Raw genomic sequence first — 22,222 nt, 5'->3', positions numbered from 1 at the left:
ATTCCATCCTTTACTCATTTACAGTGGTTTGCATGAGAAGCATTTAGCACTGCAGCTCCAGAACTGCTGATGAACAAACATTTATGACTTTGCTGAACTGGTTCTACACTTATAAAAGGTAAGTTGACCACCAGAACAATTAACTTGCACATATAACTAGGTGCTTTTCTCTAAATAGACTAGCTGTGTTTTAATCGGAAGGAGAGAAGAAAAGGTCAGGACAAACGCGGCCCCTGCACAATTCATCAAGCAAACCCCACTTCAACCACACTGCCTTTGCATCCTTGGGGGTGACCCCTCTGTTGGGGAAGGCTGGAGTGTGCAGCATTGTGTGTTGGGGTTTTTTTTGAGCATGTGTATGTAATGTGTGTGCATGTGTGATTACACGCTGCGGAGGTGATGATTAATATGAGGGCAGTCAAGGTGAGCCGAGGGGAAGCTGGTGACAGAAAAGCACCAACAACAGCAAAACAAACCACCTAAGAAAAACTTTTCCAAAATAAAACTTTTCAGGGTCAAAGCTTTAGCATTCAGGACTCGGTACAGGCCTCAAGAGAGCAGGGTAATGCCAACACCTGTGATGGCTGACATTTTGCTAATGCTGCTATCATTTCTTCAAATACACAGCCGAACGCTTCATAATGTGTCTAAACTGCTCAGACAGAGGGATGTGACCTAAATGAAAGAATGCAGATGATGAGAAAGGTGTTTGTTTATCTAGTCACACACACTAAACATACTACATCAATGTCACGTAAATTCTGTAAAGCAGCAGTGAACTCCAGATGTTACACAGATGAATAAAAAGGAGAATGGACTTTATAAAGAGAGGAAAGCTGTCAAGAGTTTTCCTCTGTTTTATAATGTGGTGTGAAGTGTAAATCAGAAAAGGAGAAAGACACAGCAAGGATTAATATTGTATATCTATCCAGGGTCAACAGATGACAGCAGCGACACGAGATATGGATATTTCATGCGATCCACTGCTTATGCTGACTCACCGAGGAGTTCATAAAGTAGGTTGAGAATATCCTTCCACGCTGCCCCTGCCTCCTCCCCAGCCATCTCCCCAAACTGGGCAGCGCTGTCGTACAGGTTCATCCGGTCAATGCATTTGGACAGCAGGCTTAGCATGCCCTAAGAAAATAGAGAATACCAAGAATTATTGGCAAAGAGAGCGGTGAAAGAAGTATTCAGACCCTTCACTCATTGAAAAATACATCCGCAATTGAAAATAGACCATAGGGAAGTTTTTTTTCGCTTTTTTAAACTTTCATTTAACCGAGAAAAAGCCCCTTGAGATTAAACATATATTTTTTTTAAGAGTATGTAAAACACAATGAAAATCAGTTCTAAAACCATACATAAATCACTAAACTAAGAACATACATATAAAACACCATCAGTAATTTAAAAGGTATTAAAAGTGTAACAATGTTCTGTAAAAGCATCCCAAAGCAGAACCTGATTCAATCAATTAGAGTTCTGCATTTAAAACCTCAGAGAAAGTATAGAAGTATTACCACAACAACTTCAACTATGGAAATTAAAAGTAGGTATTGTGCAGTGAAATAGTCCCAGTTAGTGTTTTATTATTACATATAATGTATTGGGATTCATGTTACAGCTGTATTAATATAATCTATGTAATCTGAACTATTCCAAGAGAGTTTTTAATGAGTTAATTTATATCCTGTACAAACTGATACATGGACATTTTGCAATTTTTTAATTTTTTTAAACACCTTCTAAAGTAATGATTGGAGGAGACTGAGGTCAGAGCTAAGCTAATATCAAAACCTGTATATAGCACATATAGCATATTGCACTATAACTGTATACAAGCTGATACGGTGCCTTTATATAGAGAGAGTTTATATGTATGTACATTTTCATTTTTTCCTTATTTTACTTTCCCTATATTTTTATTATAGCTATTATTTAGAATTTACTGGACACACAACAACTACCGGTGAAGAATTCCTGGTATGCCTTTACGTGCTTGTTGAATAAAGATGATTCTGATTCTGATTAAAACACCTTTCTTTCGACTACTCTCACCTCCTCTTTGAAGAGGTCTTGACGTTTGATGAGTGAACGGAGGAGGCACTGTTTCTCCTCGTGCTCCAGCTCTGAATCTGGCTGCTTGAAGTATTCGATCAGATCGTTCAGCGTCTGAAGCACCTCTTCAACATACCCGGCCACTGCCGTGGACTCCCCCTCAGTTGTGCTGTCCAAAGCTCTAAGGGGAAGAAGGGTGGTGAAACAGGAAGATAATCAGGCTGAATATCATGAACTAATCATCTAATAGAACATAAGCAAAAAGAATTAACATCATGTGGGTGTCGTTTTGTATAAGTGAACCCTTTGCTCCTACTTGATGAAGTTGGTGAAGAGGAACGTGGTGTTGCGGATGATTCGTGCAGCCCGAGACTCCTCATGCTGACAGCGCTGGAGGATCAGCCCATCATCCATGTGGCCTTCAGAATGCAGGCAGGCCTAGACCATATCAGACAGATAGAGCACTTTAGCATCAGTTCAAAGCAAATACATAAACACACGTCAGAGAATGTCAGCTTCTCCAATCAGATTTTTGCTATTTATACTTTACAGTACCTGAGAGATGATACTTTTGATTCACAAGCGTTCAGCAAAGCAACAAATCTATATTGAACATGACCGTGGAGAGTAATTCTCCTGTAGTAAAGGGAACTAAATCATAGGTATACATTGGAGACCTGTATAGGGCATAGACCCGTAGTATAGTGCAGTAAAAAATTTTTATGAAAAACAAAAACAAAGCCTCTTTAAACAACCTTTGTAACTTCAAAATTCTTCATTTGGTGACACATCATGTGAATATCATTAGTTTTGTCACAATTCAAATGAATGTGTACAGATCAAACCCGCTGAGTCATCATATTATATTTCTGTTGAGCTTTCTGCAAAGGAATTAAAACATACCAAGTATAGCATAAGAGGCCAGGATCAATCTGCAAGATCACAAAAAAAAAAAAAAAACTGGTGAATTTCTCAAGGATATAGGTGTAATATCCACTTACATCTATTCATTTGCGCTGCAATGATTAAACAATTAATCAATCAGTTGTGGTCCATTAAATCAACAGACAACTGTTCTCATAATTGATCAATTTGTTTATTCTTTTAAGATTTCAGCTCCTTAAACATGCTTATTGTCTTCTTTTCATGCTTTCTTTCCTCTATTGTGGCAGTAAACTAAATATATTTGGTTTAAGGATATCGTCCTGAACAGTGATCAAGATTTTTCACCATTTTATAGACCAAAAACAAATCAATTAACTGAGAAAATAATATACAACTTGATCGACAATGAAATTAAATTTATAATATTAATTCATTAATTGCCACCTTTTTTGAGTCATTAAAGTATTTTATAGCGTAGGTATTTCAATAAATGACAACTGGATAAAATGCACAAGTAACTGATTAAATTATCTACAAGCATATATTGGTAATTTGAGACTGACCCTCAAACCGAATTTTGATGAACTTGTAGAAATTTGACTGTTATGAAACACTGTAAGCAAAGTATGAACTTAAAGTGTGCTTTAAAAGTGTAATAATGCACCCTCTGTAACAGTATATCGAACCTGTAGGTAATATTCCAGCTAATTTACATTCCCAGGTTTGTTTTCTGTGGTACATTGAGCGACCTAACCCCTCATAAAATGGCGGTGACATAGTGACGTCATGAGAGTGCGCGGTTCCATCTCGTGTTTCTGTATCAATGATCAAAACCACCCAACTAGAGTGAAATGTGACCCGCTGTATTCAAACAACATAATTAAGAAAAGGGAGGCGGTGGAGAAATTAAGATGACCGACACCTCCAACGTGTCGGGTTGTCTGGCTTGCTGCCAGGGCCGCAGGGACAGCCTGGCGCCGGCGAGAGGAGGCATTTGATGTCCCTGGAGTGGTGCCCAGGGATGAGCACCACTCCTCGTGCCACCCTAATCTGCCTGTCTCACCCAAAACTAACTGTCGCCCGTCACATGGTCCATTATCACTTTAAATGGGCTGTTGATTCATGTGCATGCAGCGGTCGCGTGCCAGCCGAACGAGGTTAGCACCACGGGAGACAATGGTTACAGGCAGAGTGGAAATAAACATGTAGGCGGTCGGGGAAGGTGTTTAAATGGGATTAGTACGCAGGCTACTGGTTTCTCGTTTTTAGTTGCTGTCATTTGCTACTGTGCACATGGCTTGGAGGTGTTAGAGAAGAGATACGACACGCATCTTAAATTAAATGCATAGGTACACAGAAGCCACATGCCACATTGGTATTTTTAACACTACGCCACAGTGTAATGATTGACTTGTTATAAACACCTATAAAGTCACAATATAGTATATGCTCCATAATGGTAATTTAGGTCCTTAAGAGAGCAAACACTTGTGAGTTACTGTGATTGGAAGAGAATTTAAGGGAAGAAGAGTACATAAAAACACTGTATGCACAATAAACAATATATTTTTTTATCTGATGTAATAATGTATGCTTACAGCATGCATAAATAAATCACAGAAACCAATTCTTTTATAATTGTAAATCACAGTTTGGAACTCAGAACTACAAATCCCCTTTAAAAGGCAAAATTCAGCTTCAAATAAGGCAGCAAAGATATACTTCCTCTCTTATATGGTGCCTTGGTGATAAAATAACCGAATATTCACTCTGTAGTCTTTAAAACAATGGAATAATTGCATGAAAATAAAGTCAAAACTTTGTAAAATCTTCAGTTTTCAGGAACGAGTTATAGTCCACTGAGTTGGGGAAACTCAACACCAATACGTTTATTGAGTTTATACAGTTATGGATGGTTTAGCTCCTTCTCCTCCTCCTCTTCCAGCTGACTTCATCACTTTCTATTGCATCCATCTACAATCCACTGCAAACAGAGCTGGTAGAGGTGCAGCTACAGGGGACTGAACAATCCCACAGAGTAAACATTTAGTCCAGCCATCCTTTCCTTCAGTATTGACTCAGTGGAATTTGACAACACAATCAGTTGGGAGTTCAAAAAAATTCTATTATTCATTTACACACAATTATAAAAATGGCTCATTGAGAATCAACTGATCTTTTATCTTAAACTGTATGATTTGAGTGAATTATAGACTATATTGCATTTTACTGATCTACTTACGCTTTCACTATAGGGCTATTTTAAGTACTGTGCATCTAATATTATGTTTATATGGGCTCATCTATCTATCTGTCTGTCTATCTATCTTCCACTGAATTTCTGAATTGGCATTTAAAGCCACGCCTTAAATGAGACCTCTGTGAAGTTTTATGTACACATGCAAAAATTGGCCTAAATATGCATGACCCCAAGAATAACCAAAAAGTTGCAGTGGTCACATGACCTCACCTCAACAAGAAGTCCGCCATTTCGTATTTCACACCATTCTTTGATAATTATCCAAATATACTTTATATTTCATCTATCATCTCATATATGCCTTATTCAATACACTACATATTCGGTCAGTATCATCTACAGACATGGATGACAAAAGTTATGAAAATGCTGAGCATAACTCAAACACTGCTGCCATGGCGATGTGTCAAAATTTGATGACTAAATAGTTACTACTCATTGGTACACTGTCCAATCTGCTCCAGATTTGATGTTTCAGTGTTTTATTGGACAACTGCCTTTCCATGACAGCTGTCTGAATATCCCTTGATTCACCATGAAACAGAAGTCATTGTAACTCCAGTATACTTCATCTGAACTTCCCCAAATTATTTGTGCTTACTCACAAAACTGAGCACCTCTAACCATCTATCATAAGACACATCATGCTAGCAACTTCAATATATGATATCATCACCTTCCTAAAGTTATTTTCAGACAAATTACTTTTTTACCTAAACCATCAAATACTCAATTTCTAGGACATTTTTTGTGTTGTCCTGAAAAATCCATAAAAATGACTCATGTAATTACCTTAGGAAAGTGACGATATTTATTTGGTTGCCAACATTTATAATCATTTGAACATCTAGTAATCTATATAGTAGATTAGCATTAAAACTAGAGTTCACAATCCATTTCCTAATAGCAGTCTTAAATAGTAGTGGAAAAAAGTTTACAGAGACCCTTAAAATTTTACAAAATCTCAAAGATTATCATGAAATATTTGCGGAAATTTCTGTGGCTGCATCAAACAGACACAAATAAATGTTTTTTTTTTCTTTATTGTTAACAAGAAAAATAACAAAACTAAGTTCTTCACAATTTCAACATGTCATGCTCTTTATGTACATCTGATTGTGTGGGAGGTGACTAAAAAAGTCTATGTGAATGGTTTGTATGGATGTTTTGTGTTATTATTAAAAAAAAAATATATATATATATATATATATATATATATGTGTGTGTGTGTGTGTGTGTTAAAGTAAAGGAAGCAGAATTAATTAAATTGTTAGTTTGCAAAAAGGGGGTGGGAGTCTATAAGTTATACTTCTTCCCATTAATTTTTGAGCGCCAAAAAATTTTGTTTGACCATGTTGTATGGTTCTTTGTTATCTGATGATTTTATGTGTTCAAAATAGAATTAAACTAACTAATTATCTTGCTGAAACATCCAGTTTTGACCTTGATGGAACAGAGCATGTGCAGAAGACAGCATGTGGGTTTGAATACTTTGCAGAGTTCAACCATATAAAAGTGATTCTTAATGCAATATATCACAAATGCATGAGGTGTCCAAAAACTTGTTTCCACCACTGTATGTATACAAATGGATTCATTAAAACACAACAGCTGGAGGAACAGTTTGGTCCTACTTACCCTTCTTTTCAGGGGGCCCAGACGAGACGATTTGGCATCAGGCGCCTGGTAGGACAGCCACAGTCCCGTCGCCACATGCATGACGAAGCAGACAGAGTCTCCGTACTTGATTTCAGGAACCCCCATGCCATCGATGTCCCGCTTCGGGCCAGAGTCACCTTTTTCCTGTTGTGTTCACATTGAGACAAACATAGCAGATGTAAACACAGAAAAAATGGAAACACACACACACACACACAAACTTGTAAATATGACAAATGGAGATATATTGTGATCAGATGGTAATGGTGATGCAGGTTGTGGGGAGTGTATTCACTGGCTTGTTGGAAGTTTGCCGCCAGCCTCATTAGCTCTGCTATGTTTTTGGCTCGGCAGAGATGAAGTGATAGACCTGATTGCAGTCGACAGCAAGTAGCAGCAAACACATTAATGTCGATGTTCAACACTGCAAAGGACTGACCTTTCTAGATATAAGAACAGACCAGTAATACAGCTGTTTGTATGTGATTTTTTTTTTTTTTTTTTACTTAAACGTTACATACAAGGGGGACGAAGCAAGAAAATTAAGCCTCAGACCGTGAATGCAGTCAGGTGGTGGCGGCTTTTAGTACAGTACATGATACTAATAATGTAGAATTACTTCTCAAGAGATAGCAAACTAAGAAAATCAGCTATAAATACATCTTCCAGTTGAGGTTTGTACAGGTTATTATAGCCCCACACATTAAATTAAAAGTAATAGGAACAGAACAGGTAGAATCTAGAGCAGATACATAACTGAAATACCTGCAAGATGCTTCTTATTCAGAAGACGTTTTAGCAGTAAGTCTACATTTTAGAATATATTAAAAACAAAGCAACAAAATACTTCTGAGTGGGATAAAACAAGTACAAATTGGGAGATAGGAAAATTACAAATGGACAACAAAAAAATGGAAGTCTTATTGAAATATCTAAGTCCATCAAGTTTTATCACAACAATGCTAAATTTCTTTTGACTTATTTCAGTCGGCAATATCCAGGCCAGTAGAAATAAGCCCAGTGGACAATATTTCTCAACATTTACAGCAGTGTCTATTCAGCAACTGTGAGAAGGTCAATTTGTTGTGGTGAGCCATGAGCTCATTAAGGGCTTACACACTTGCCTCAGAAGTCTTTGATGAAGCAGCCAAGGGGAAGATATATAGAGTCTTCTTTTAATGAAGTAAGAAGACTAAGAGCATTTTACATTAACACACATCACAGGTTTAAGTTAGATCTTCCACAAAGGGCACATCAGAGCTAGTTGGATTAACAGAATACGTAAATCATTTCAAGGGATAATGTGCAGAAAGATGGTCATTATAATGAATAAACACCAACAAAGCAATGAAAGACTTTCTATTTATTACAGGTGACTGAAAATTATTTTAGTAGCTCTAAGCAATAAATTAGTGTCTTAGATTGTACAGTTATAAACGCATATAGCATTGCAACAGTCTGTTAAACAGAAATGACAGATGACAGAATGGCGTCAATGACTCGGAATGAATTGGGAATTCAACAAAGCCATGTAATAAGTTTACACATCGATAACGGACACCGACCTTGGAGGGCCTGAAGCAGAACGCGGTCGCCTTGGTGTCGGATTTCTCTTGGTCTTGCAGAACCAGTCCACGGTCCTCTGTCAGGGCCAGGTAATGGCCAGTAGAGAGATGTCTAAGTCGGAAAGCCTGGCCCCAACGGATGTGGCTACCACTCCAGCTAAACACACACAACTAGGGTCAAAAACTCTTGATACAACACATTGTTCTTTAACAATGTAAACACCATTTTTAAGTAATCTTTAATTTTTTTTCTATTTTTATTAAGACAAAGCACCAGTTTTAGTTTAACAAAATAAGACAGAGATGTCATGAAGTGGGGCTGTGTAGAAAATGCCTGTATGAATAATGTTTTGTCAGTTTCTTAGTTGTGTTGACTTGTTACCTTTGCTTGGGCATTTCAATACCAACATTCCTTCTAAGCTCCCCTCGACCTCCAAGTTAATGTAATGGATTTTTATTATTCAGGGACCTTGAAAAGTCCTAACATTCTACTCCAATTAGTGGAATGCCTCAATACTGGTCAATTTTCACTGGATTGGGTTGAAATTTGTGTTGAAAATCCAAGAAACTCTAAGGCTCATTTGCATCTTTTATACATGTAAATAGCTGTTGCTGAAATCAAATTAATAAAAATGTATAATTTGCAACCCAAACAAAATCTGTCATTCAAAAATGTAAATATCCATTAGTTTTCATTTTCTTGTGTGACTCCATGTAGAATTCATATTGTTTTGTCATGCTTAAGAATTAAAAAAAATAAATTTATGGGAAGATGAGTATATAAAAACACTGTATCCACAACAAAATCAACTGAAATGTTTTTTTTATCTGATGTAACAATATGCATGCTCACATCTTACATAAATGAAGAAAAAGACTCATTTTTGAAATTGTAAATCACAGTTTGGAAATTAGAACTACAAACAACACAGAAAAAAAAGAGTCTGTATCGAGGCAAAAATGTTGCTAAATATAGCTGAAAATTGACTGTATAATTTGCAAAGGATTATTTTGACATTTAGCAAGAAGAAAAAGAAGGACTGCGCCAAAAGCATGTTTAGAATCAAAGCCTTAAATAAAGTAAATACTATTAAAATCATACTATTAGATTATTTCTGAAATGCTTATAAAAGGCAAAATGTGTGGCACAACTCTGCCAACAAATAAATGAATCAAAGTCTAACCCTCCTGTTAACTTCCTCTGCATTAATAAGGCAGTGGGAAGCCGCTGATAAAAATTCTCTCCGAAACCAAAAGGGGATCCTGTGCTTTAATAGATGCACCTGCGGCATTTCAAAGTGTACAAACTCTGACAGGCAGTCCCCGAGCGAGCTGAGAGACGAAGCGACTCGAAGGATATTGCGTGGGTGGCCAGTTAAAGAAAAAGGAAGAAGCAGGTGATACTGAGGAAGACAAGTAGATTGAAAGGGATGGAACCCCATCTTCTGGGGGACTCATCCAGCTAATTGGCTGTGACAGCTCAGAGTAGACGAAAGTGAAGTTTATATATAACCAGCAGTACTATAGACGTTACAGTTGCACAAACAGCAACAGTTCATTCTATTCCTCTCAAAGACATCACACTCACATAGGACTTTGTGCTTCTCAGAGGTATCTATGACAAGGTTTTAGATTACTGACTTTACAGAGTTTATTTGATTTATTATTGAGTGTGTGTGTATTTGGGGCTGATCTCACCTGATCCTCAGAGGCTCCAGTCTCCACAATGAGCGGGCCTTTGACGCTCCTTTACCCGCTTCATAGTTGACTATCCTAAAAGCAAAAAGACACCCATGGAGGCTTCTGTTCTTTCACGTTAATGAGAATGTAACATGCAGAGATTCTGCCTATTCTGCAATATTTGTACAGGAGAAACTGTACCTGCTTAAGTTTGACAACAAAAAAGTATGATATGCAACAAAGTTTAACAGCAACATTTGAGATGAATCCATTTTCTAAAACAATAAATGTTAGGTTGAACCAGTTTATAGTACATGCGTTATAAAAAATAAACAAGTGGTACAACAAACCCCATTCGCCCATTGATAGTAAATGGGGAAAAAAAGATTTTAAAACTTCATAAAAAAATGTTAATTTTGACCTACTATTCCCAAAATGTAATGAGATCTATTCTGGGTCACTGGCAATCTACAAACCCAGTTTGGTATGAATTGAACCAATAGTTTTGCTGCTAGAGTGTTAACAAACAAACAAACCAAACCAAAAACAATACCCCTTGCCTCCCCTTTGGGGGGCGGGGGTAAAAGGAGAAATCGATAACAAGGAATCAAGTACATTTGGTGAAGCATCCAGAAGTACCATGATATGACAGTACAGCACTAAAACTACATGCTGAATCGTTTTTTGAAAATATTGATTCTCTAATGACTAACCTCTGCTCCTCTTCACTCTTATCTGCTCCAGGGATGGTCAAACTCTCATCGTGTCCATGACAGAGACGCATGACATGTCCACCAATTAAATACCCTGAAAGGGCAAAAATATGTGATGAAATCACTGTTCTTTAATGCAGAGATTTACCCATCTTTATACAGTATAGTCAGGTGAATTTTCTGTTTCTGAGGAGCTTTTTACTCAATTATAAACACATTAGAGCATATATAGTCTAGTATTACAGTATCAAAAATGTACAGTATCATTTTTAGTATTGTATGTTGTATGTGAGATTGATAACTGTTCTGTTGTTTATAGGTCTCCTTATAGTTACAAGCAATATTTACAATGTCAGTGAAAAAACTGCGGTTGTAGTTGCTGCTTGTTGTTGCCATGAACTTGCCTACAGCCATGTTGCTTGAAGAGCAGGTAGGCTGAACGTTCCACAGGGTCTGCATGAAGGAAGCGTCCACCTGGAAGTTTCCATTGGAGATGGAGAGGTGCTGCAAACAGACGTTACACCAAATGCTATGTTAGTAAGTATCTGTGTTGGGAAAAAGGATGAAACATAGACAAAAAAAAGCAGAATCAGCAGTACTGCACAATGGACAAAGATTTCCCTACATCGGGATATGAAGAGAGATTAAAAACAACCCTGCGTCTCTCCTCTGGTGCTGCCAAACGGTGTTATAACCCCGTGGGCTAAAAAACACTGCTGCATCAGTGTTTCTCTAGGCAGCAATGTCCAGATAATACTCTATAATAATTCCTTTCCAGCAGAAACACTTGGAGCAGCTCCCAATTTCCCTACAGGCAGGATTGTGAAGTGATTGGAGGCTGAAAATGAGCCTGGCCTTCAGCTACAGCGCTGATTGGCAAAAAAAAAAAAATGCATATCAACTACATTTGTTACAGCATATTGAATTCCCCCTGACTGAAGTCCATCCCACATAATCTGTTTTGTGTTTTTTTTTGGAGTTACACAAATGGCCTGTATAGTATGCTAAATTTTTCAGCATCTCCTTGCATGTGGGTTGACAGATGAGACTGATTAATGGAGTGCTTCACTTAATACAAACAGCCGTGGCCTAGATGGCTGGAGAGTCGGCTTGTGACTGAAGGGTCGCCGGTTCGTTTCCCTGGACTGGCAGAGACTTGTTGGCTGATGTGCATTTGAGCAAGGCACTTAACTCCCCCCATTTGTTCCTCTGTGCCTGATATGGTGAGCCCACTGCTCCTAGCATGTAGTGTGTGTGATGCATGATGACCTAGTAATGAGTTAAAGGCAGAAGACAAATTTCGGTGTGTGGTTCATGTGTGTGTGAACCCCTACTGAGAAAATAAGGATTCAGTTCTATACAGTGCAAACCAGTGTGTGGGCAGTAATTGTGTGAGTGAATTCTCCTGAGTACTTTTTTTCCCTAACACCCTGACATTTGGCCACCAGGCTGGCCAGGAGGAAAGGGAAACTGCTGACACGATTCAGTCCATCTAGACGCCAAGAGGCACAGGAACAAACGCCTACGTCCTAAAAAGCCTGAGTCACGACCTCGCTGATTGTTCACAGTAAAGGAGCCCTGATCGCTTTTGCCTGAATTTTTGATGTGTGCCATTCTTCAAAAGCAGAGTTTCTGTCAGGCCTAATCAGGTGAAGATTCCCTCTGGATGGGATGACAGTCTGGCTTTTTGCCATGTTTGCTTTAATTGCACATTTCCCTCCCTGAAGGGACAGAGCAGCCACCATAAGCGACTGCTGCCTTACTATGTGATGCTTGGCACGTCGCTGTGCCTCTCTCACTACCCCCCTCTCTCTTAAAATTCCCCTCATCCGTCTCTTTACCAAGTAAGTTAATTGAGGTCAGGTATATAGCTCTGCATGAGGGACTGTAAACTCAAACAGTCAAACAGATGCTTCTAAAAATAATTTAAAAAATGAAACTGTACACAAACAGCTTTACAGGTAATCAGATTTCCATTACAGATAGCGGTGTGAAGTATTAAAGTTTTCCTCCTGAATTACCTTGTCACTCGTATATTTGCTGAAGCGAGACAAGTATCCAACCTATCCGATGGCTATTAAACTTTCCAAAGTGCCTTCTGAGACAGACAGGAAGGTTCAGCAATGTGGGCTGAATAATGACCAAAATAGCAACAGACTCTACAATTCTGTTGTATGTTATAAGGCAGACACGTCTGTTCTGACCAGAAAATATTTGGCATATTTGGCCCCTGAAGCATAACTCTGATGACAAATCTGAATTGGGATCTGACAAGAAGAACCGGACAAAAGAAAAACGAGACATGATGCATTTAAAAAATAAAAATAAAAGCTGTATTTGAAGCGGCCAGGCTGTTGAAAAGCAGTCTAATATTCATGGGAGAAACACAGTCTTATCTGGAAGTAGAAGTCCTGTTGATTTAATGAGACTTGTTTTAGCTGGAGTTAAAAGCTACTGCAGCTTCAGCACATGGAATGATTGTGTCTCCAATTTAACGGATGTACCACATAAAAAAGATTTGTTACTGGAATGTGAGGGATGCGATGGAGTATTAAGGGAAAAAGCAATTTTCAGGGAGGGGTTTTCTGTACATTTGTTTTGAGAATAAAGTCAAAATGGTGAGAATAATGTTGAAATACCACTTTGATTTTACTCTCACAATGAGGTTTTTTTTACTTTTTATCTCTAGACAAAGGGGCAAAGACCTTGGCTCAAAATTAAATCAAAGCATCAGTAACTTAAGATCCAAAAAGCCATGACTCCCATAGACACACTACACTTTTCTAAAAGTACTAAGTCTGTAATTGTTTTTCCAGGACAGACAGATTCACTGCAACTGTGGGAAAAATTGATTTGTTACACAATGCTCGATGAAGTCAGTGAGCTACTGTTAAGTGTTAGTGCCTATAATTATGCCCCTTTTGTCCACGTATAGTCACTTCCAGCACCAAAAACCTAATATGACGACAGCTAAATCATAAAATACTGGCTTCAAAACAACATTTCATAAAGCAAACTGTGATATCATGGTTCTTCTATCTACCTTTTAGTCTTTACATGCACAGTTTAAAATAAATCCTCCTCCTCTCATGTTTCCCCTGATGTCGCCCTAGTATTCCCATGTGATCGTGGATCCTAACACCTAGTATGAAGATGCACACTGTTTCAGCAGAATCTGGCAAGTTCATCAAACACTTGTCTCTCAGAAAAAGCAAAAATGCCAAAAAGATGGTGCAAAATGTATTCCATCCTTTTAGGCCTTCACTGTCTTACCCGGAATTCTTCGAAATATTTTAACCTGCACAGAATAAAACTGTGCAACTTTTAACCAGGACAAAAAAATTTAACATTTTGCATCTTTTTTAGCTTCTTTACACTGGCCTCCTCTGTTTTAGGTTTGATTTTAAGATTTTATTCGTGACCTGGTCCAGATTATATTTCAGTATACATCAACCAGTGCATGATCTGTGCTCCTGAGGCAGTGGTCTCTTATCTGTACCAGTGTCCAAAATGGAAACTAAGAGGAATCGAGGCATTGCAGTTTTGGCCTCAGAGTCCTGGAATGACCTGCCCGAGGAAATAAGGTTGTCAGAATCAGTGTCTACTTTTAAGTCTTGTCAAAACATACTTTTACCGGAGGGCATATCCTGCTTTTATCTGACCTGTCTGTTTAAAAGGTTAAAAGTTAACTCGTTTTATTATCCCTGTAGGGAAATTTAGTCCCTGTATCTTACCCCTCCTAATAAATTCACAGTACCTAGCATTAGCATTAGCACATCGTTTGCTATGTTTTTTCTGCTGTTGTGCACTTTGTTTTGTCTGTCGAAGCACTTTGTAAACTTAGTTTTTAAAGTTGCTATATAAATAAAGTTATTATTATTATTACTATCATTATTACTATTATTATTACTATTATTATTACTATTATTATTATAGTGCACAGTAGGAGCAGTGAGCTGCCGCTGTAGGCGCTCAGGGACCAACTGCAGATCTTCATCAACACCTTGGTCAGGGCACTAACAGGAGAATTAACCTACATGTACCCGTTATTAATAGCAGGGGAAACCAGAGGAAAGCCACATGGTTCAGAGAGAACAGGTAAACTCAACAGACAGTCTCTGCTCCAACTGAGACCCTTTATTATGTTTGATTTTGAGAAACTTTTATTTATATCCTTGACATGCTTTTTTTCATTTTGCACTTTATCAATGATTACTTTGTTTGAAAAGTGTTCTATAAATAAAGATTATTATATTATTATAATTATTATATATCTCCTTATATACTTTGTTGGCAACTTCATTGCCTAACACAAGGGTGCCAAAAATACAGCCTGTAGACCAAAACCAAAGGTCCCAATCTGGCCCAAGGGATGAATTTACCAAATGCAAAAATTCTACTGAAGATGTTAAAAGTCAAGAGTATCAAAGTCATTTAGTTCAGGGGCCACATACAGCCCAATTTGATCTCAAGGGGGGTCAGACTAGTAAAATAATAGCATAATAACAACTCCAAATTCCGAACTCCAAAAATAATCTAATACTGTTAAAATTGCACTTGTATATCAGAAGAAATTTCAGGTTGCTCAGATTTGTTCAGGTTATTCACAATTTTTGTGAAAGGATAATTTGTAAATGTAAACATTTTCATAATTTTATTTTGCTTTTTTGCACTAAAACAAAGATAAAAATTTGGAGTTGTCATCAAGTTACAATGCTTTTATTTTACTGCTTTGATCCACTTAAGCTTGGACTGTATGTGGTCCTTGAACTACAATGAGTTTGACACCCCTGGCCTACGTATTAAGACATTTTCTGCTGGAGATTAACTAATCAAATACTGTAATTTTGACCTACTCAGTTTGTCTTTTCAGAATCATGCGCCCTCCCACCCCACCCTATCTGGTCCGACAATATTTTTCTGCACCCCCAAACAAACAAAATGCCCACCCACCCATGACATTCTAGTCACACCTCTGCATTGTGGTGAGAATCCACTGGACAGGACCTACCAGGTATCTCTCCGTGGACACACTGACAAGGATCAGGTCATCTCCGATACGAACTTTCTCACCCTCAGATCTCTGCTTGGATGCAGGGTGTATAGTCCACCAGCAGGACTCACCTACTCAAACACACATACTGATCATCTCAGCCCTTAAACAATTACTGTGAATAAAACCATACAATGAAAAACAGTCCTGGCCATTTTTAGCCTTGAATTGACTCAACTGATGAAGCAGCCGTCTCTATTTCAATTGACAAAAAAAAGAAGAATTGCTATTATCTGTAGGAGAACTGGAACCGTAGTCACTTGATTAATAGCCTCGAGCGGTTCTGGAGCTCAAATGTTAAAACGCAGCTGTACTTTACACACAGCACAAATGCAGTTATTTGTCCCGAGGGTACCGTTTCGATCGTGAACTTGGCCCAACGTGAAACGGCTATTCAGGGAAAATTCAATTAAAAGCAGTAAAAGGCCAAGGGAACGGTACAAGGTGCCCGTTAATTGTACTGTACCTATTGAATCCTCTTGTAGTCCAACATCAAATGACAACTTGTCTGTCAGAGACCGCGATGTCTTCAAACAGGTCAGATACTGGGAAGTGGAAAATGGCAGGGTTAGGTCACAGGAAGCTTGTAGACCTAGTACAGTAAGTATGTCAGTTTAGCAAGATATTCACCTTTTATCTGAATGAATAGAGAAAATATACATTTTACATAACTCATCAAGCAAACAAAAGACGATTTCAGATGTACATATGTATTTGGTGGTATTAAGCTAAACATTGCAGTAAATGACAAAACATTCAACAGCAATGTATGTGAAGTTATAAAATACAGGTTATTATGCATTATTAAACTGAATCCGTGTATTTTTCTGACTGACATTTACATTAAGGCTAAGAAAAGTAACCTGATCATTTTATTGTTCATTGAAAAATAACTGATGGATTTCAAAGAAATTACAAATTAAGCACAGTTTGTTCACTTTCTGGGCCAACTAACCTATGATCAGTGTCAAACAGCAATAGTTGAAAGTTGTGTGAATGTGTGGGTGTGTTCATTTGTGTTTTACAATAGTAAACTGTAAAAGTGTTAGAAGATGTATTTTTTTGTTTGTTTGTTTGTTGTTTTTCCACAGAACCAGTCTTTTCTTCCCACTCTCCCTACTACAAACTTCTTACAACCTATGGTCTGATTCTACAGCCACACAGTATACAGAAATAATATATATATACTCTGTGTGTGTGTGTGTGTGTGTGTGTGTATATATATAGAGCATAAGACATATTTACGAACATATAAACAGCTAGAAGTAACATATGTTAAAGTATTTCTCTTTGATGATCATATGACACACCAATGCTGCACAACAGTTTGTACAGAGCCAATTTGCATGAAAAACATTCATCCTTTTGACTTTTAAGCAGAATGTCTTGTTTTTTTCCATGGTTACTCTACTACTGCAGAAATTATTTTGGCCCTTGAACTTGGAACATATTTACTGTTATGATATTGGAATAGGGCTGTGCAATTAATCGAAATTCAATTACGATTTCAATTATTACACGCAACGATTACAAAAATGATGTAATCGAGAAAAAACGATTATTAATTTTGAGTTGTTTTAATTCACGCGCACGCAAGCTACCATGAGCTGCTCTGCCCCGCCCCCCTCTAAGCTACCGCTGTCAGCTAGCTGGCAGGTCCACCCCAAGAGGAAAGTTGGACCTAGCGGTCTGGAAAAACGGCAGGAGAATCACAGCAGAAGTGCTTGGTAAACAAAAAAGGCAAGTCAAATTCAATTGTATGGAATCACTTTGGGTTTGATGAAGAAGACGAAGAGCAAAAACACATCACGTGCAAAAGGTGTTTCGTAGTTGTGTCCGCACCGACCGCTAACACAACAAACCTTTTTAACCATCTAAAGTTTAACCACCGCGACCTTTATCATAATCTTATGAAAAACTAAAACGCATAAAAACAACTTCGTCCGCAATGCAATCTTCAGTCTCCGAATCTCTTTACGCTGTAACTCCCATATTAACCTAACCCTAACCCATATAACCCTGACGTGCATATTCTAGATGGCTGATGTATACAGAAGGCCTGAACTGAAACCTCATGGCACGCCACTGAATTTACTATGTTTCATTCTATATTGAACATACTTGAATTTATAATTTGCACTTTACGTGAGTTTTGTTTTTGTTTTTTTATTGCTACAGTTCTATGGCAAGTCTATAGCAGTTTAATTACAGTGCACTATTTATTTACAAAAGGAAACATACTTGAATTTACAGTACACTTATTTGCATTCAAAGATTTTTTTGTTTCATACAAAAGTGAACATACTTTGTTTTAGTGGTTAAAAGCTTTATTTATGTTTAAAGAGTATATTTTACATTGCTTTGCAAGAAAAAAAATAAACAACTTTAAGGTTAACAAATAATCGTTTTTAATAATCGTGATTTCAATTATTGCTCAAATAATCGTGATTTTTTTTTTTTTCCTATAATCGAGCAGCCCTATATTGGAACATAAGAGACATTTTTGCCTCTAAAGTGAAGTGAAGTCTTTACTATTAATGGCTTTCATGGTTTTTAAATTATACTTGTACTTCAACACATAGACCTGGGTTTTATTCTTTTTCAGTGTAGATTAGTAAAATATCTTTCTAGATGTTGCCCTGTTGTTCACAGGACAAAATCCTGCGTTTAAAAAAGTAGAAATTTTGGTAAAAAAAAAAAAAAAAAGTGTATTGAATATGAATGAATGAATCAAAATACAGTCTTAAGAGGAAAAATGCAATTAATTGTGAATGATTAGAGCAAATTCTGTGATCATTAATTTAACATTAATACAACTAATTTTTATTTATTTTTTGTTTGAAATCAATTAATACCCTGTTTGAAATACATGAAACGCATCCCTGAAATGAAATGCAGTCACTACAGATAAGTCCACTGACTGATGCTATATAATGAAATTAACATTTTTCATATTTGTGCTCAAGTCTTTATTTGTTAGAGATAAACATCAAACAATGTCAGCAACATAGTACAAACAATGTCTGGTAAACATGCCTCCTTCATCCTTAATTTGAGTTTTGTATACTGTCAACTTTCTCCAGTTTTTGTCGACTTGTGCTTCTTATGTTTTTGTCAATATGTGTCAGTTTTTACACTGAAAAAGTGTCTTTAGATAATATCATTCCATTGGTCTTTTGTTGTTGGATTTACACCCAGGTCCTTTCATACTAACTGTACAAAATACATCACTTCCTTTGGTAATTTATTCCATAGAATTCCAAAGATACTGCATTTCAATCTAGTATTTAAAATGATTTGGGGTGTGATACTCACCATACCACTGAAGGAGTGGCGAAGGAGGATTGCGTGACCGTAGAGCAGGGTACGGTGTCCACCCCCTTGACCCGCCTGCCAGAGGATAAACAGATTATCATGTTATCCTCATGAACATCACCAGTGGACCCAGTAAGGTTTACCACTCTTAAAGTTTCTCTAATTGACTTCCATGTCAGTAACTCAAAAGAGTTGCCTCTTTTGACTCTGTGGTCCAACAGCAATAACAAAACATATTTCACTTTTCATCTCCATTCCAAGTGCAAGCAGTCGACATACAAAGAAAGATGAGCGAAACGCACAAAAGCAAACACACAAACGAACCAACAAACATGAATATTAACAGTAACACACTCATGACAAAACTTGCCCATTCTTGTAGCAAACAAGAATAAAAGAGGACATACATTGGTACAAAGTCAGAGGAAATGTGAGAAAATCATTCACGAAAAAAGAAAGTGCATGTGATTTCTTCACCATCAAGATGAACACAGAAAATTCTACTTACCTTTTTAATCAACCTCTAGTGGCAGTAGAAAAAAGAGAAGATACTATAAGCAGTACCATCAAAGTACTCTACTAGTACTCCATGGGTTCCAGAGCAGGCATCTCCGTCTATTTTTAATCTAATTCACAGTGTACTTCAGTGGTCACATGTCTAATTTAGCTACTTTTTGGCTATGTTCAGACCACAGACAAAAGCCCAAATCTGATTTTTTTTTTTTTTTTTTTTTGCTCCAATAGGTCTACTATGAATGGCACAAATCACATGTAATCTGATTTATTCAGCTCTAATTCGGGTAATTTCCATGTGTTCCAACTAATTCATTTCAATGCCACCTGTACTTGATCACTCATGTTGGAATGCATTTCACATTTGTCAGAATTTTGCACCACAGGGAGTTAATCAAATATAATAAATCAGTTCTAATGGGTTCAGCAGTAAAATGTAGCAAACATCTTAACGCAGTACAAAGAAGAATCCAAAAAATATCATATATTAGAAGCCTTTTTACTTTAGATTTTAACTGAAATATCTGAGTACACTCTAAGAAATTATATGCCGGCTCAACATAAAAAAAATGAGGTAAGAATTTGCATGGATCTTTTTAAGTTATTTCAACTTGGCCATAATTGCGTAAATGCCACAAGACTTCTCACTTTAGTACAAACATCATATGTTTTGTACTCTACAAGCTAAATTAAGTCGAACCAACTTATTTCAATTGTGTATAAAAAGTACTCCATTTAGTTATACTAACTTATTCTTTAACTTTTATTCTACTCAAAAATGTCCATCCAAATTGTTACCTTCCTTTTTTGAGTAGGCCTAACGTAGTTACCTCCGCCAAGGAGGTTATGTTTTTGCCAGGGTTTGTTTGTTTGTCTGTTTGTTTGTTTGTTTGTCTGTCCGTTAGTGTGCAACATAACTCAAAAAGTTACGGACAGATTTTGATGAAATTTTCAGGGTTTGTTAGAAATGGGATAAGGAAGAAATGATTAAATTTTGGTGGTGATCGGGGGTGGGGGGGGGCCCACGGGGGGGCGCAGACCAGAAAATTTCATCAAAATCTGTCCATAACTTTTTGAGTTATGTTGCACACTAACGGACAGACAGACAGACAAACAAACCTTGGCAAAAACATAACCTCCTTGGCATGGGGGGCCCACAGGGGGGGCCACTGATCAGCCTTGGCGGAGGTCTGCGCTCTCCGAGTGCTTCTAGTTCTGTATGTCAGAACAAATTACACACTGAAATTCCAGTCTTATGATCAAATTGTTTATTATACACCATGCATCCCAATTGCCAGAACTGACTGCATACTGACATTTCAATAGCACACAAAACTGTAGCCTCCATAAAATAAATGACATAAAACGATATATATATATATATATATATATATATATATATATATATACTACAATTTTAAATTAGAGAGGAGCAAAGTGTGTATTATCCAGTCCTTGCATAGTTAAAACTACTGTTGCAGAAATCTAACAAAATCTAATGACTAATGTTATGGTCGAACTGTTACATCAATTAGCTAAAAAGTCTTACGTTACTAGCTAAAACGTTACCACCCCTAGCTGGGAAAAAGTCTTTAGTGTGGTGTAAAAACGATTTCTTGTCGTGTGTGTTGATAGTTATTAGCTGTTATGAATAAAACAAAGCAAATTTATACTTATCAAGCCTTAAACTTTAGCAAAGTTCTGTGCAAAATCATGTTTCTCCCTTTTCTTTCTGCGCTTCCCTCCATTTCATATAGCCGGCGCGCGACTTTGGGAAAGGATTGTAGGGGAATGTACTGCCTTTCTCTCCTCTGATTGGCTAGAGAGGCTCTTCTCCGATTGGCTACTCGAGCTGGCAATTAACTCCCATGCAGGGCGGTCTGTCACCTACCACAGCCGTCGGGCACCAGTGGATGCATCACTCACTGCTGAGCAGAGGTTATTAATAATAATAATAATAATAATAATAATAATAATAATAATAATAATATTTATTCTATAACTGGTTCTTGTTTTATTCTAATATACATTCATACACTAGGAGGCAGTCAACTAACATTCACAGTCAATTCTCACATACAACAGAGTTAACTTAATATCAAATTCAGAGTTTTTAATGGAACACAAACCCTCCATGATCAATAATTGCACCTTTTATCTCATTATTCAAATCCAGACTCAAATTCTTTCTGCTAAAGAAATAATTCTACATTTCATACCACTAAGCTGTTCATTTTAAACATTCTTCATGATTGTGAAAATGAAATCCTACATGACTCTTGATTGTTTGTTTTCACAGTAATAAAATATTGTGTATTTATTCTGTGTACTTATGATTTTTACAACCTACATGTGAAGCCAAAGACAAATTTCCACATCTGTAGACAGTAAAGTGATGATTATTAATACTATGCTTTCCTTACGGCCGGCTCGTTGAGACTGAAACATAAAGAGGCACACAGACAACAGGGTTTTAAGTTTTAAATCAGATATGTGATCTTAAAGGACATGGACGGTA

General features: G+C 37.2%; 1 protein-coding gene across 1 annotated transcript in view; it reads right to left on the bottom strand.

The window, feature by feature from the left end:
- Window positions 1-22,222, bottom strand: part of ryr3 (ryanodine receptor 3) — a 173,101-nt gene that overhangs the window by 114,357 nt on the left and 36,522 nt on the right. The window contains exons 5-16 of the mRNA XM_030128736.1: window positions 19,700-19,714; window positions 19,192-19,266; window positions 16,343-16,421; window positions 15,835-15,947; window positions 11,228-11,327; window positions 10,824-10,917; window positions 10,129-10,203; window positions 8,431-8,587; window positions 6,845-7,009; window positions 2,378-2,499; window positions 2,062-2,242; window positions 1,002-1,137 (exon numbers count right to left, since the gene is read on the bottom strand). Of these exons, the coding sequence (XP_029984596.1) occupies window positions 1,002-1,137; window positions 2,062-2,242; window positions 2,378-2,499; window positions 6,845-7,009; window positions 8,431-8,587; window positions 10,129-10,203; window positions 10,824-10,917; window positions 11,228-11,327; window positions 15,835-15,947; window positions 16,343-16,421; window positions 19,192-19,266; window positions 19,700-19,714 (1,312 nt within the window). The remainder of the gene's footprint in view (window positions 1-1,001; window positions 1,138-2,061; window positions 2,243-2,377; window positions 2,500-6,844; window positions 7,010-8,430; window positions 8,588-10,128; window positions 10,204-10,823; window positions 10,918-11,227; window positions 11,328-15,834; window positions 15,948-16,342; window positions 16,422-19,191; window positions 19,267-19,699; window positions 19,715-22,222) is intronic.

This window comes from Sphaeramia orbicularis, chromosome 24 (assembly GCF_902148855.1).
Source record: "Sphaeramia orbicularis chromosome 24, fSphaOr1.1, whole genome shotgun sequence".
In the NCBI taxonomy this organism is placed as follows: Eukaryota; Metazoa; Chordata; class Actinopteri; order Kurtiformes; family Apogonidae; genus Sphaeramia; species Sphaeramia orbicularis.
Note: the sequence above shows the minus strand (reverse complement) of the source record. Positions and strands in the feature narration are given on the sequence as shown.